The sequence below is a fragment of the Amblyomma americanum genome, chromosome 2 (genome assembly GCF_052857255.1).
Source record: "Amblyomma americanum isolate KBUSLIRL-KWMA chromosome 2, ASM5285725v1, whole genome shotgun sequence".
NCBI classification, from domain to species: Eukaryota; Metazoa; Arthropoda; class Arachnida; order Ixodida; family Ixodidae; genus Amblyomma; species Amblyomma americanum.
This window is the reverse complement of record NC_135498.1, coordinates 215,550,800-215,567,980: the sequence shown is the minus strand read 5'-3', so window position 1 is coordinate 215,567,980 and position 17,181 is coordinate 215,550,800. Positions and strand designations below refer to the sequence as shown.

General features: G+C 46.4%; 1 protein-coding gene across 5 annotated transcripts in view; it reads left to right on the top strand.

The window, feature by feature from the left end:
- Positions 1-17,181, top strand: part of Exn (Ephexin) — a 140,938-nt gene that overhangs the window by 62,135 nt on the left and 61,622 nt on the right. For 4 of the 5 annotated variants that reach the window (XM_077655705.1, XM_077655702.1, XM_077655703.1 and 1 more), the window contains 4 exons: positions 3,485-3,556; positions 6,623-6,734; positions 12,232-12,345; positions 16,833-16,875. In XM_077655705.1, the coding sequence (XP_077511831.1) occupies positions 3,485-3,556; positions 6,623-6,734; positions 12,232-12,345; positions 16,833-16,875 (341 nt within the window). The remainder of the gene's footprint in view (positions 1-3,484; positions 3,557-6,622; positions 6,735-12,231; positions 12,346-16,832; positions 16,876-17,181) is intronic. The other variant, XM_077655704.1, reaches the window with a different exon arrangement.

The following is a 17,181-nucleotide window of genomic DNA, read 5'->3' as shown; positions in this document are numbered from 1 at the left end:
GTTCTTCGCTAACTTTGCCACGTGCCCAGCTTTGCGGATTGCACTTGTCCTGAGGGCAGGCATTACCGCGTCAGTCGAGCTGCTATGTTGCACCGACCACACGCATTGCCAGTGTAGTTTTTCTCTTGGCAGCTATCACTGTTTCCTTGGTTCTGCAAAGTTCTTGGATTTCCCATCAAGAATTGCTTCCAGAAAGCGGGGCATCACCCACCGCAGTGGCTCAGTGGCTAGGGCGCACGGCTACTGAGTCGTGGAGTCCCCAGGTTCAAACACGGCCGCAGTAGCCACCTTTCCATAGAGGCAATGTGCAAAGGTGCCCGTGTGCTGCCTAATGCCAGTGCATGTTAAAAGAGCCCCAGGTGGTCAAAATTATTCTATTGTCCTCCACTACGGTACCTCTTTTTCTCTTTCATTCCCGCCTTCCTCCCTTCCCTAATGGTGCGGTTCCGGTGTCCACCCAGACAATTTGCACCATTTCCTTTCCTCAAAAACCAAAAATAAAGGGCTTGATGCCAGTGAGCTCAGAAGCTCCTGCCGGTGCAGTACGTAATGGTTGTGCTTTGGTCATCGGTGAACGCTGAGGATTGCGGCATTTAGAGCCGAAGAATTCTTGCATGCTGACAATGCAATCATGACAAATGAAGACCTCACCGACGAGGCGATCATGGCAGCTAGCTGTCACTGGTGTGGACAGCAATTAAGAGGAACCTATGCAAGTTGTGGTATATAGTAAAAGATAATTAATTCGACCTACATTAATTCGGAAATCCTGATAATTTGAGCTGCCAGCACCGTCATGGGCAATGCCAATTCAAGTCTGACATTGTACACTCACTAATTCAGATACTACGGGTCTCGCGCCAGTTAGTTCGAATGGGTTCCTAAAGGGAGGCTGCGTACTATATGACGGGTGTGGCGCAAGCAATCGTCCAAATAGCCCTGCTCAAACCTGAGTTCCATGCTGCGAAGTCATCCATGCACCTCAAATGTGCGTGCAGCGGCAGGCATGACGACAAACGTGCGACCCCATCACGAAATCAGTTAGACTGCAGAGTTTCGGTTTCATTTTGCTGAGCTTCGCGTAAACTCGTATCAACTAGATAACTGCGCCCAGCTGCGCATCATTTCGGGCACTGATTGGCGCGAGTGGTTTCGTCTGTGTGGTTCTTTCTCTTCGGTACTTCCAGTGCGTAGAAACTGCGTGCTCATGACTTGCCATTCGCTGTTTGTGCAGTGAAGCCTCCTTACATGCGATGCTGCCGCTTATGAGGGGTGGGACACAGTAGCGGTGGAGCTCTAGTGCTACCGCGTCACACCATGAGGGTTGCCGGGTAGACCCTTACCACTTCTCAGCAGCTCTGTTTTGAATCTCCCGACAGTGTGCATGCAATAAAGCATTTATGAGAATGTGAAAACTAACCTTGAACATAACCGGAGCGCAAAAAAACAACTCAAGGGAAGAAAACACTTAAGACACGGACAAACGCCAAAAGATAAGATGTGTCACATGATGTAAAAGTGTAAGTTTGTCGCAAATTCGTAACAAGTCCCCTACTCACGTCCAGGTTCGAACAAGACAACAAGCAGACCAGACAAAACAAAATGAAGCCGTATTCATAATTTAAAGGAAAAGAGCCAATACAAAACGAAAACAAGAAAAACACACTCAACTCGCGTAGAACACTGCAGAATAAAGGAAAGAGTTCACCAGGTACTGAGGTCCCAGGTGAAGTGGGGATCCCTTGCAGACAGGGCGAACGCGAGTGGTTGTAGTGGGATGCTTCGTCGAAGGAAGCGGGGGAAGGGAGCCAGGTGGTAGTAGGAGCGGGGAGGAACTCGGGAAGACTCCGATGGACTCCAGTCAGCCGCCCCAAGAACTTGGCAGCAGCAGCAGGAATAGCATAGCCGGGTCCCATCGGCAGTGTCCCGAAGCGCCGTAGGCTTAATGCAGGCTATCCAAGGGAGCCTCTCGGCAGCACGGACCCTAAATCCATCGGCCGCCACCTCCAAACTTGAAAGGAAGGCAGGAGGCTTGTGTCAGTGATCCAAGGCCAGCACGGACCCAATGTCCGACGGCTGCAATCTCCACGCTTGAATGACCCGATCTCCGCTGCGCTGTCTCCCTTTGGAGACAGCGCAGCGGAGATCGGGTCATTCAAGCGCCTCAGTTTTCTGACATGTCAGCTTCCCGCTCCTCGTGCTCGCCACGCTCTTCGTCGTCGTCGCCTCGCCCAAACTATTCGCATGCGCACACGTGCAGCGCTGAGCTGGCACGCGCAGCGCTCCACTATCGACACATCACACTCAAAAATCGATGATTTGGTGTGCACCTCACAAAGTTGTCGTTGGCACGTGTCTTTCCTTTTTTTGCTTCCTTCTGTATTCTGTGCGCATGTGCAGCGAAGCATTATATTTCCCATGCATTGGTAAAATAAATCAGTTGTGAGTGCAGTGTTTGTCCTTGTCTTAAGTGTTTTCTTCTCTTGTGATTGTCGTTTTTTTTTTTTGCGCTGCAGTTGTGGCGAAGCTAAGCAACGAACTTGCCCAAAAGCTTCTTTTACTAAAGGGAGAAATAGCCATTGTCGTGCCATTCTAATCTCAAAAGCAAGCAACCATTTTCCTATCTTTCATCAAATAAATAGACCATGATGCAAGTGGTTCTTAGTTTTTGCGATCATTCATTGATTTGAACATTTTTTGTGGTCCCATGAAGTTCGAATTAATAAGCTTTTGCAGGCATTAACGAGCCTCTCCGGGTGGTCTTTCCTGTCATTAAATGCTGTAAAATTTGTCATGTTTTCTTTTTTTGACTCAACCCATTTATAACAATTATCGGTTATAACAGTTGTATTTCCATGGCACTTCAATATTGTTATAAGTGGGTTTGACTGTGTTTCCTGCAAGCCAGTGACCAACCGGGGGTGCATGCGCCAAGCATAGTGTATGATTGTGCAGCTTTTTGTGTTTGCTGGTTTGTGTTGCTATAAGTTGTGGCCTTGGAGTGAAGGACTGGTCGCAAACTGTTCCTTGTCTCTCGCTTAGTGTGCTGTGTTCAGTGGAAAGCTTTGATTTCTCTGCATGAAGGCGTGCCCAGCTGAAATGTAGCACCATGGCCAGAACTGCAAACTGCACCACTATGGTGCGAGCTTTATGGCAAGCTTTGAGCATGAGCAGAAGTGCACATACATGCTATTTAGGTTTTGAGATTAGCAGAACCGTGATTCTGGCAGCCAGCAGTGATGGTGAGCCAGTGCAAGCTGTTGTCGTAGCAGCAGCTGCTGAAATGTTTTTTTGTAAAAAGTTCTAGCACAAACAGACATAGACCACGAGAAAGTTGACACAGACATGGGTGATTTCTCGTGGCCTTTGTCTGTTTGTGCTACATTTTTTTACAAGATCAATATGCACCATTTCGCTTAAGAGAAGTTTTAATAAAATGGTTTGGAGGAAAACGAAAGTGAATCATTGCTTGTTACATCTTCAGGGCAACCCCGAGGAGCGTGGTGGGGACATACGGGTGGAGATCTCCTCACACTGCACGACTGGCCTCCCCAAGGTGGGTGCTCTGTCGTGGTACATGCTGGGCACCACACTGCACATGCTGCACTCGCCTTGATAGGAAGGAAGGTGGGGCGTCAAAAGTGGCTTGGGGCAACACATGTGGTTTAGCTTGTTTACTTGGAACTCCTTTCAGTCCTGTTGGGCTTTCGTACTCATTTAATTTCCTGCCCTCAGCGTGGGTGCTCGGTGAATGCTTGTCTTGCTCTAATAGGCGTATAGGAAAGAAGCTGTTGATGGTGAGGGACAAAAGATGTTTATTTACTCTCTGAAAGCAATATCCTCAAATTTGGTCAATGCTGTGTTGCACTAGTGCTTGTGACAAGCTGATTTTTGGTGCCTCTACATCACCGCTGTCATTCTCGTTGCAGCTGTCGCTTACGTAATTTGAAGAATGTCATGAAAAGTCATTTTCAGTGCTGCGGTTAATGTTGTCATAACTGTTAGAGTATCTGCTAGTTTTCGTTAGAAAGGCCTCCCACATTTGCACTTTGCAAAGGCTGTCTGGTACGCCAGAGAGGAGCAAAATAAAATATCAAGGAATGAAGCAAGAGCATTCGAAAAGAGTGGAACCCCTGCTGCTATCTGTCAGAAAGGTATCCAACATCCATCCCACAATTTCTCGTAGCATATGATCTTGGGATGGCTGAATTAACAACGATAGGTATTCGTTTCAACAGGCTTGGTAATATGGGCCTGCTTCCTTCCCATGGCCATCAGTCTGATAGCTTTGGAAGCTAGTCGGTGAAGAAATAGTAAAAGCGCATTGGCATACAAATGCACAAAAAAAAAAAGGAAAGCACAGAGAAGCGCCAGCTAATTGAAGGCGGCCATGTCTGCTGACACTATTCACCACAGGCACAGAAGGAAGTGCTCTCTCACTTGGAAATGGTTGAAACAGCCTTCAGTCAGCTCTCATGAAGGGGTGCCACCGTACCTCACCCGTATGTTTTAATGGGCAAGTTGAACAGTTGTCCTGTGTAGTTCTCACATCAGGCACTGAAGCCCTGGTTCAAAAAGCCAGGACCAAATATATGGGAAGGCATGGGGCACTGGGCGCAGTCAGGCTGATGATGATGGTGATCAAGTATTTCCATATAATATGTACAAGGCCACCAACATGCAGTAGAGGTTGTGAGAATGCATGGCATACCCATTGCATTTTCTGCTCTTCTCAAGTTTGCCCAGCTTTGCTGTGCACGCATTGAGTGTTATTGAAGCAAGAAAAACGGATGCTGGCAGAAACATGCTCAAATGCAGTTGTGGTTGGTATTCCATTAACCTGCCAGTGTTGGCTCAACAGGGCTTTGCATCTGTCAGTGAAGACGAGGAGGAGTGCGTTGACCTGAGCATTGTGCTGTTCACGAATAATCATGGTTGAAGTTCCAGGCAGCGACTGTGGTGCAACAGCATGAATTTATAGAACCATACGACAATTAAATGAGGTAGCAAATGTATTGGCAGTGTGTCTGGGCCGCTCATCAGGTCAGAGGTGACTCTTCTGGCGCCTTCAACCCATGTGTGCCGAAACTTCAGAAATTTGGCAAGACTGAAATATTTTCTGAATAAAATTGTTTATTTCACTTCAGAATAATCTTTTTATGGGTGAAAATATTTTTCAACAGCAACTTTCGAGTCATCTTTTTGCTACTTGTTATGTACGGCAAAGCTTCAGACATTTCACATCAATTTCATTATCACATTTTCTATCACACACTGGTTTTCTTGTGACAGTGCGCAACATTTATTGGCTTTGTTGCCAACGTGTGGTCAACCGTGTCGAATCTGTAAATAGTATCCAGGGAAGGCTGGCCGATCTTTTTTGAATGCGCACAGTGCACAGAAATGAACGCATATACCACAACACTTGTGCAGGGAAAGTTTACACCCTCTTGAACCTACACTAGTGGCCTCAAGCTTTTACACAATAAATAGTTTTAGTTACTGTGCAAAAAAAGTAGTGTCCTACATGTAGGATACTAGGCGTATGTGGGTTAACGGGACAGTGCACTGACTGCTGCACCTCAAATCTGCATTAGTGGGTTAGAGGTGTGATTCCTTGCTGGAACTAACCAGGAATTGTTAGCAAGAAACAGTTTAATGTTTGTTTTATAGAAACACTTTGAGGAAATGGTTCACTAACACAAGACTGCTTGCTGGTATGGCCTGCCTCATGAAAGCATTGCAGCAAAAGCATGATGGCATATTGTTGATGTGGAGCCAACCTATTTGCAGAGTTTAAGCTACATTTGGCCAAGCCTTGGATGTTATGTGCCTCGTGCCGGTGTCTATTCCTGCCCTGATGCATGGAGCTTTGTGCTTAAAAAAAAAAATCATCAGTTCATATACAAATCATTTCCACTAACAAAAATTGTTTCTGCACGCCATGCTTGCTTGCTTTGGCAATCTCTTTCCTGGACCAGCAGTAGGTAGCACGAAAGTCAGCACCATCATCGTGATGATTTCTACTAACTTCCGGAGTGTGTGTTGTGCCGGGAACCACAGGATGAGTTCAGTTCGCTGCTTGGCCAGCTGGCTGCGCACGAGTGGAAGGCACGGTGCCATCCTCCAGGAAAACGCATTGCCCTGGTGCACTAGGAGTAGTGTGCAAGAAGTCAACAAAGGGGCAGTGGGCAAGTGTGTAGTTGCAAACAACCGCTTATCAAAGAGGAGGCATACACTAGCCAGATATGCAGGGTGCATCAGTTCATATTTGGAGGATCCAATTTTTGTTTTTCCTGGCCAGCAAGGGCTGCAATTGGGAAGGGGGGGGGGGGAATCGGCTTACGGAGTCTGCTTATACTTGTGAATTTAGGGTACTCAAAAATGAAACTGCACCAAGCAAGCATTTCAGAAACTTGATGCACTTGAGACAGGTGCTTAGAGATTTCGAATATGAAACATTTAGATCATATCGAATACTTCACTATTTGACTGAATATTTTCAGAATCATGGTATTCTCGCACAAGCCTAGTTGAAGCCCCTTGACTTGGCTTGGCTATAGCAAGGCTTGCAGTTGAGCACAGTTGTCATGTGGATGATGGGTGCTGGTGGTCAGTGCAGGAGGCACCCTCCTCAGAGAAGGCGGCAAGTGATGGTAGCCGGCGGAGGCCCCTGGCCACTTTCTACGTGAAGCTGTCACTCGATGGGACCAGTGCAGCACCTGGCAGCACAGGTACGTTAGGAACTGGTCTGGTTTAGCCTCTGTGTAAAGACTGAAGCAAAGCGCAGGAGTTGTTGAAACTGTCTTCTGCTGCAAAAAGAGCAAGGAGTCAAGACTCGTAAGCCGGAGCTGCTTTTCCAGGCAGTAATGTCAGAAAAGGAAATCTGGTAACAGGTTGTGTCAGGATGTGGTAGAAAGTACTTGGCCTCGGTAATGTTGGGTGGGTACCCCCTTTTCGGTTACCAATTTAGTATCTGTGGTTGATTACCTGAAACCAAAGGGCAGTGGATACCCTGGGCCATTAAGTGTTGATGCAGAAGATCTTTTTTATTCTCTGCAGCTTGATGTGTGTAAAGACTGCATAACGGGAAACATTGATGAAACAGTCTTGATTGACTAGCTGGTATAGGGTACCATCGGTGGAAAGCGTTCTCTAACTGTTGTCCTTCGATCAGTGTTTGTTATTCGGAATATTGAAGTGTTTGTGGAGAGAGAGAGAGGAGGGAAAGCTTTTATTGGAAAAAAAGTTTGGGTGTTTGCAGGTGGCTCCAGTGATGCAGTAGACTCCCTTTAAGATCATGAAAATGTGCTCGTCTTATCAGACATTCATTTTAACAAAAATGCCGCTCTTCCCTCCCCTCAAATGCTTGGCGTGCTAGGTGTGCTGAAATATAAGCTGCATGGAAACAGTGAATAAAATGACCTCTCCGCAAGAGAACAGTTGCAAATAGAGCATTAATTGCACTGTGCATGAAGAGAGAGCATGAAACAACCTCACCTTGTCCTGCTTGAAAATGGCATCATCCTAGGAAGTTTATTTTTTGTTGCTTATTTCGTTCTCTCACTCTTGCCTAGCAGCCAATATTCGTTTTTTTTTTTCTTCTGATTGTTGTTTTCCCCTAGTGCCCAGTTTAGCTTCCACAGCACGGCTGTTACCATCTCCATGAGCCGGTTCACCAGTAATGCTGACGCGGCGCCGCCATCTGGAATTTATGCACTGCTATAATGCGCACCGTGGCATCATGTCATTTGAAAATTCGGAGCCCAAATTTTAAGCCCCAGTCAAGAGCGGGTGCACTCCTCCTTGCATATTTGCCTTTTATTCCGCTAGGGGCAACACTTGGCACACACCTAACATGCGTGCAGTACAGAGATCTGGCAGGCCAGCACGAAGGTTCCCTGCTCTTTCCGCACCGGCAAAAAAGTGCACTCCTACAAAAGTCAGCTTCCCTGCACATTTGCGTGAAAGTGCACAGAAGCTATCTTGTCGGGATTTGCTTTTTTTGTGTGTAGAAGCATTTTGTAGTTTCTCTTTCCTCAACACAGCCGCATGGATGCCTCGTGAGTACCATTGCATGAGGTCGTCGTGTTTTGTGGTCACTCCAAAAGTTCGTCTTTAGCAGGTTTTTTTTTACATTGAATGCTTTGGGAAACCAACCAAATGCACTCACATTGTTCATCTTATCCACGAATTCGTCCCAACCGAGTTTGTCCTGTAACTATTCTGCTGTAGTTCCCTTAGTTCAATTGACTATATGCTACTTCATAATCCAGAAGGAATAGCTGAGAAAATATTTAGACACATGAACGACAATTTGGTTTCTGTTAGTGCAGAACCCTGGTAGAATCCTGGTAGAATCCTTAAAAGTATTCAGAGAAGGCGGTCATGACCTGAAGTTAACCTTTGAAGCGCTACAGAAAGACAAGACTACAGTTTGTGGATTTACATCTACATTTTAAGGCCAGTCATATTTGCTTGTTGAATTGTCCAAGGTCGGACAAGAAGCTATTGAACTATAAGTTTGGCCACTCTAAGATATCAGGCGTGTTACTGCAGTGTCATGCTTGCAATTAGCGTTGTCAGAGCAATTGGAGCAAGCCTTTCAGACCAGATTCTTAACCTTAAAATAGCTGGCCATTTGGTGATCCTCATATTGTGCAGGTGTGTGTGAGCCTGAACAAATGGGTCTAGTTGCTGGCCGCACAGTGGTACCCATCTACACAGTTTTTCACATGGGCTAAAAAAACCTGGGCAGGCGTTGTGGTAAAGAAGACCTGCGTTCTGCTCCCAGGAAGCTAAGGGGCAGCTGTCCTTCTGCTCACAGATTATGTTCACCAAAGATGGGGGCAAAGGAAATGGTTGTAGCACCAAGGATGCCATGAAGGTTATACCGTGGAAAAGAGGAGGTGGTCTGCAGCATACTACTTTCCTGCGGTAAGGGCATATGGGGAGGTGTATTAATCTTTGGATCTGCGATCACCAATCATCCTTTAAAAAGTGCTACTGTGGTCGTTCATGGCCTTGCACTGCAGCACCCGGCATTTCCCAGCAAGGTTTAAGGAAACAGGTGTTGTGTTTAGGCATCAGGATAAGCTTACCAGGGAGTTGGTCACTTTGCAAAAAGGGGGTGTGGGTGTACTGGCCATGCATTGATCATGCTGACTGAAAGAGAAAGTGCTCCTGCTTATAGGGGTTGCTTGTGCTAATGTTCTTCAGCGCGAATTTCTAAACAATATCTACATATGTGCTTTTTTGTGTGCTACATGTGTTGGTCCTTCGTCCTGTCTTTTTTTTATTGATTTTTGCATCTATACTTATGTGTGTTTGTTCGTGAAATAGTAATTTGAAATGCAGTGCTTTTGTGTGTGCATTTTTTTGTACTGCGGCCTGCCTAGCTGCTCTTATGCTGTCCGTGTTTCCTTTGCACAGTCTCCCAGCACGCACTGGTCGGCTGGGCCTCAAGCTGATGGCTGCAGCTGGTCAGTCTCATTATATACAGGCACCCCTGGGACAATTATGACCGGGGCCTTCCAGACCACTGCCATCACAATTGTTTTCTACCATATCCTCATGGCTTGGTGGAGGCAAAAGGCATGCAAACTGGCTTCTGCCCAGCAGACGCTGTCTCACAATGCACAGGCATTGTGCTTTCGAGACATATAAAAAGTGCACGAGAGCTTTTCTCATGTGTCTTTGTTCTCTTGGCTGACCACTAGCTGAGGATCTCTTGTTGACCATCTATCATATATACTTGAGGAGTGACACTGCTGTGCACCTCGAAGCCATGCCATCAGACTGCATTCTGCTTAACCAACCAGGAAATTAACCCCACTGGCAATTTCGCATTGAGTATATCATTTTAATTGTCACGGTGCCCAGCATGCCAGTTTCAATTCGATGTGGCATACTGATGTTACCGTGCATAACCCTACAGCAGCAAAACCGTGGCATCACAACATCAACGACAAAAACGGGTGCTCGAGCCCAGCTCGCAACGCACACTGATGCCATGCACTTGGCTGTTCTTGCCAGGTGAAGGCAAGAGAAGCACAATGGTTGAATAAACATGGCCGCTGCCTTCCTTGCTTCGTCATGATATTTGATGAACCAGTGGAAAAATACAGCGGACAAGTAGAAGGACGACATGGATCATCATGTCGAGCTCCACACAAAACGTGCGCAAAACTTTACCTGCCTCGACGTGACCAAGTTTTGACACTGGTGTGCCAGTCTTTTCCAGAACTCAGCTTAATTTAGGTACCTCCTTGCTGCAAGCTGTGGGCCATCTCTGCATCACAGGTGGTGTTTAGTTTTGGTTTTGGCGGTGTGGCTTGCCTGCGTGGATGTTCGGTGTACCTGATGGTGCCGACATGCCTCTGGTTTCATAAGGCCAAGATTAGTGACAGCGGTTAAAAACGAATGAGCAAGGCAGCTCCACTGACCCCAAGAAAACTGTTATCACTGCGTTTGCATGGGGTGCAAAGAAGAGTCAGGTAGCAAAGAAACTTAAAGCACGCTGTCTGACTCTTCGGCAACAGAAGGAACTATTAAAGCCATCAATTGCAATATGAAAGGAACAAGAAAGAAGCTGGAATCGAAGCAATTGAAGGAACCCTTATCAAGTCACCAAGCCTCCCGTCTGGCATACTCATTGTCCACAGAACACCGGTGTCATGCGGTGAGGTCATGTAGTCAGTGTGCTTATGCATCGTGCGGGGAAGCAAACCGAAATGGATATTTACTACGGAATCGCCATCGCATGTCCTCTTTCACCATGGTTGGTATCGGCTTCAGCGCTGTCCTATCTAGCATTATTTCTCCAAGACTCGTTTTTGAGGCACTGTGGATAACAAAAATTGCTTAGTTCTTGTGCTCAGCCATGCTGCTGCATGTCTTTTGCTAATTCCTAAGATCTGCAGTGAAGTCTGAGACCTACAGACTTGGGGGAAATCTGGTCTACCTCAACGATCACATCACATGGCCGCATGTTGATGGTCTACATTCTGAATCTGCCATGAAGGGCTCTTTTGTCATGTTTCACAGGCTGCGACTGGAACGAAAATATTTGACAAGTCGTTGATGCCGCAGTGCAGTTTTCGGTCTGTGCATTCACATGCAATGTGTACTCAGTGAACTGGGTTGGAATGACACACAGTGTTGCTTGATGTTTGCATAGGCAGCTGCTGCAGTGGCGCAACACGGAATGTGTTGATGTTGTTATAATCAGCTTACTTTTGGATGAAAGGCAATATGTCATTTGTTTTCATTAGAACAAATAGTTTTCCTTCCGCCGCAGAAATTCCATGTGACCGCACGACACACAATGCAACGGCGCTCCGCATTGGTCTGTTGCTGAGCGAGTACATATCGAGCACATCGACGCTGTGATTGCATTCCATCCAGATGGAAACCCGTCACAAGCTGCCTCGGCTAGATCTACGCTCTCTCTCTCTTGTTGCAGACCGACAGAAATCACAGCGTCAGCATGCAAAATTCAGAGCATGTAAAACTGGCTTTAAAAAAAAATTTCGCATGTTGCCTCGGCTGGCAGACTCGGTTGGTGTGCCAATATACAGCCGTGTCGGGGCAGTCAGTGTGCATGTTGAAGGCTCCCTCAACACAGATCAGTGGCACACTTCAGACCACTTATATTGTTCTCGATCGATAGGAAACCCAGTGATGTGCGAAAGGTGCGGCCGGGGTTGTCGACAGCCATAATGAAGCAACGGCCACCTCTGAAACTGTTACACCAACGTTTAGCTGTATACACGTTGTTGTCATCAGCCTGAATACGCCCAATGCAGGGCAAAGGCTGCTCCCATATCTCTCCAATTAATTCTGTGCTGTGCCAGCTGCAGCCACATCATCCTTGTGAACTTTTTAATCTCATCCGCCCTCCTAACTTTCTGCCACCCCTGCTACACCTGCCTTCTCTTGGAATCCAGTCTGTTACCCTTAACGACCGTCGGTTATCTTGCCTTTGCATTACTTGCCCTGCCGAAGCCCATTTCTTCCTGATATTGACTACGCCTATAATGATGCAATTCCTGCACCTTCCCACTTCCCCTTGAAGTGCTTGGCTTGATTTGGACTCTGCATACTTCCGTAGACCTTAGTACTGCTTTTTACGAGGCACGAGTTCTGGCCAAGTGGAGTTTCTGCCTTCCCTTAACGCACAAGCAGCCCACGCCTGGCAGGCCTCAGTACGATTGTCGCGATCGCCCGCAGGGCCTCGGCCGCAACGGCAACGACGACGGCGCCTGCACCGCACGTCGGCCGTGCCCAGGCGCCCCCAGTCGCCCCCACCACTGCCACCGGTGGCGGCATCCACCCGGCCCACAGGTGCGTAGCCTGTGACTCACCAGCAGCGACAAAGGTGCATCAAGCTTGCCTGCACAAAATCTGTCAAGAGAGTGCCTACGTGGCTGACTACCATTGTCTAGTACTCCACATTGCTAGACAGCCCCTTTCACAAGCATCGGTGTTGGGTCTCGCACAGATTGGCTCATAAAGGCCAGCCTTAAATGTGCCTCCAAATTCTTTGGGGCAGCCGGGAGAGCCACATTGAACTGTCTATCATATGTGGTCTTTCAGAGCCCGCCTTTATAGTAGCAGTAAGCTTGTGTGAAGCCTTGGAGGCACAGGAGCCAAGGGGTCCCAGCAAAAAGTGTGGCCACCAGAAGTCATTCACAGCTTATGGCATGTTGTGGCATGCATTGTGATGTGTGCTAAGGTGTAAGCCTGGGAGGTCTGGCTGTCTGCACGCTGTTTGTTCTGGCAGAAAACCACGTGTTTTCCCTCCACTCTGCTCTTTTTGTGCCCTGTCTGCTGGTGGCAGCTCTGTTCTCTGTGAGGTGCACAGTAGTTATGTATTTGCTAGGGGTGTGCACACATCAAATTCTTGGCTGCAAAGCGAAGACTGATAGTAAGGTCTGGTTCAAACTGATTTGGAGTAGCTGCAAATATGAATAGAGGTAGCATAACTGAATTGAAAACAAACTGTTCCGTAAATGCAGTAAACTTTATTTTGTTAAATCTAAGTAACTAATTGTGCTCACTGAAAAAGTCAATGTGACAGTTTTGCTTAATGTTGCTTTCTTGCTTTATGCAAATTGAACCAACTCACCCAAACGAAAGTGCTAAATGTTGTGGCCAGATATTCGATAAAGTGTCCTCAGAGGTTGAGGGGAACACGATGCGGTGCATGGCTTACATGGCGGAGCACACAAGAAAATAGCTCATGAAATGGACCGAGACAGCTAACTTTAGCTACAGTGTTGCCAGGACCATCTCGTACGTGCTCCCTCATGATGCCAGAGTACATGGCGCTGGTTGTGAAATGACGCAGCAAACGCAATGTTCTTGACGAGCCCTCGCTTATCGCTTTCATCGCACTGTGAGCCCTGCGATAGTCTGAAATGGTGCCACCAGACAGATGTTCACATGACAGATGAGGTCACAAACGAGTCTGTGACATCATGTCAACTCAGTGCAGCGTCCGCATAGTGAAAATGATGAAAACAGCAGATCCCAAGGCACCCTCCTTTTTCTAAAGCCTACGGATATGAGTTGGTCAGACTGAATCCGTGACTTCAAGGCATGTGATGTGCAGTTCGGTCCGTGTGTGAATCTGCCTAAATGGAACTATGCCACGAGAAGCAGCATGCTGTCCGGGATATTTCTGTCTTAAAGTGTTTTGCCAGCAGTGCCACGTGCCCCTCTGATAATCGATCGCTGAAGTCGTTTCTCCAGTAAGGAAGTATCTGGCGACCTCACAATGCCTCATAACACAAGCAAGGTGAACGAGGGAGGAGGGAGCCTCGGGGTGTTTTAGCCAACTTTTCAGCTTGTCTTTGTCTGTGCAAAGCGTTCGTCATTGGCAGGTTCGAGGGCAAGAGTGAAGGCCCCGTTTAAAACCAGAGATGAAGACTATGTTGAAAAGTTGGTTAAGCACCCTGCGGCTCCCCCCTCAACCCTTGTTGACTTTGTCGATGTCAGTGCACGTCCAGGTGGTCGAAATTTCTGAAGCCCTTCACTACACTGTCCCTCATAGCCTGAGTCGCTTTGGGACATTAAACCCCATAAACCTAACCAACCTTGTTGGCTTTGTGTTGAGGTACTCATTTTCCTGGCCTCTCTTAGACTTAGACTTTCAGGACAGCATTTAGGAGGTTTCTTTGTCATATGAGCATTACGTCAAACTGTTTTCATTAGACTTTTTTTCATTGCATTTATCCCAAGAATTGTAAACATGGTATTAGTATACACAATGAAGTTTATTGCTACTACTGCATGGCTTACCCTCCCTTATTTAATGCCTGGTGGCCAGATGAAAATGTTGCTGTCTCCAGCTGGCTTATGGAACAGGGAATCTCATTCACCTGAAATGTTGCTTGCTTCCAGCTGGAAAATTTCTTCTTCCAGCTAGCTCCAGCTAGAAATGAAAACTGGAAATGAAAATGCAATTTCCAGCCACTCCAGCTAGAAATGCAGAATTTTGTCTCCATTTTTGTCTCCATGGTTTTAAAGGCATGTTCATGATTAGGCAAAAACAAAATTTCCTTGCAATATCTTTGTTTAGCAGTGTTTTGTGGAAAAATGTTTATCTGTAGTGTTGTCTAGTGGCTGTGCTGATTTTTTTTTTTATTTACAATACCCCTAAGGGCCCTCGTGCGAGGGTATTACATAGGGGGGGGGGCGATACAAGCATAAAAATATGGCACAGGCATTAGAAACAAAATACACGTAATAATTAATTAAAAACTAGTAATGTACACAAATAACAACAACAAACAACGCAGAAGAAAATACTCAGTAAATGCACATAATACAACAAAAATACCAAATCTGTTAGTCCATGGTTTGTTTTAACGAATGCTGAAACGATTGTGGGTTAACCTCAGTAGCTATGTGTGATGGCAAGTTATTCCAATCTATTATAGTGCGAGGAATGAATGATTTCGAGTAGAGCAAAGAACGGCATGTGACGCGTTTTATTTTGTTAACGTGGTCGCGGCGAGGAAAGACTGCAGGGTGTGGCAAAAAGAAGTCGTCGTGGAGGGTGGGATGGTGATACAGTTTGTGAAGCAAGGTTAGGCGAGCGAAATGGCGTCAACATGATAGTGGTTCCAACTCGGCACGTTGTTTTAATGCTGTGACACTGGTGAAGCGTGAATAATCTGAAAAGATGAAGCGAACAGCACGGTTTTGCAGGGATTCAAGGTTGTTTATGATGTAAGCTTGATGAGGGTCCCATATGGCAGACGCATACTCAACTTTCGGGCGGATTAGCGTGATGTAAGCAAGTTTTTTTAAGTGTGAAGGCGCGTGTTTGAGATTACGCCTAAGAAGGCCGAGTGCGCGATTTGCTGATGCTAAGATTGTGTTAATATGGTAATGCCAAGTTAGGTCAGACTGAAAGTGAACTCCTAGGTACTTGTAAGTTGTTGTAAGTTCAACTTTATCGTTATTGAGGAAGTATGTTGTAGCAATTCGAGTGGAACGGTTAGTAAACGACATTAACTTTGTTTTAGATGCATTTAGAGACATTAGCCAGGAAGAACACCAAGCCGTTACAGCGTCAAGATCAGTTTGAAGTGATTGGCGGTCGGTTTCATTAGTAATATTACGATATATTACACAATCATCCGCGAATAACCTAATTTGAGACGATACACACTTGGGTAGATCGTTAATAAAAATTAAAAAGAGCAGAGGGCCAAGTACACTTCCCTGGGGGACTCCAGATGTTACGGGGACAGAAGACGAGTTAAAGCCGTTGACAGAGGTGAATTGTTTTCTGTTATCGAGGAATTGTTTTATCCATGAAATAACGCTGGGATGGAGATTTAAGTTTGTCAATTTGGTTAGGAGCCTGTGATGGGGAACGCGATCAAAAGCTTTAGAATAGTCTAAAAATACTGCGTCAACCTGTAAGCCAGCGTCTACTGCGGAAAATATGTCGTTAGTAAATCCAATGAGTTGTGTGTCGCATGAAAATTATTTGAAAATATTTTATTTGCACTCAATTTTTATTATCCATGTTCACTTTGCAATTAAAAATTTGATGTTCACACACCTCTAATGACCAGTCCTTGTGCAATGTCTTGACATACCACTTAGTATGTGCTTTGCGATCAACAAGCATGCAGCAGATTTCAGTGGCCTTCAGCACATTAGTTTAAATGAACATCAAGCATTGCCATGCATGCACTTTTGCCACTTGCTGGTAGCCTATTCTACAAGGCAAGTTAATTGACATGACAAGAGCGAGATGCTGAAACTAGTGAGTGCCGTTTAGAAACACAGTGTTGTTTTGCCGCAATTTAAAATGGGTATGCGTTTCGTAATTTCTGAATGTTAAGGAGGTTCGAATAGCCAATGCTGTTGACAGACTATACCAAATTTTGAATATTTGCACACCCTTTGTTTTTGCATTTGTGAGGAAAAGGCGTGCATCAGTAAAACGAAAACCTGGGCAAGTTATATATGGTTTGTCATTACACTGTGAAGTTTTGCACCTTGCAATATAGGCGTGAGCCATGCGTCTACTTGCAACTACACTTGGCACGAAGTTAGGCGCAGGGCTGCTGTATTGGGCTGTACGGCTGTGCAGCCAGATTTCGGTGCTAACGAATAGCTTTGACTGTCTCGGGGTATCGGAACGACTTGCCTCTGCTGTTTTTTGCTATTCCTGCCCCAGCTGGGCTGTAAAGGTTTGGCGCAAGATGTACTTGTGTGGTGCTCTCGTGAAAGGGGCAGTATGGAGGCACCTTTTGTGCCGTGATTGTCTGGGCACAAGTGTGACAGCCAAGTGTGGTGCCTTGCAGGCTCCTCCCCCCCACCAGAGACCCCCTGTCCTCCCGAGCCCAGGTGCGTGTTGCCAGAGTACACCTGGCTCCCTCTCCCCTGCATGCAATAATGTTTCCTCAGGAGAGGAGGACGCAGCTGTCCACTGATGGCTTGGAAAATGTGTGCCTGAAATGGCAAGGGTGAAGGAGTAGGCTTCTTTGCCACACTTCTATTCTGGAATGCTCTGCTGTCACCCTTGGTCCTTGTTGTCGTCCAGCAGAGTAGATGATTCTTTTCCAGTGCCCTGTATTGCCTGTCATAGCCGTGGCCGTATTTTGGCAAAGATGTGCAGCCCACGTTGTAGCTGGCCCATGCAGTGCCCACATC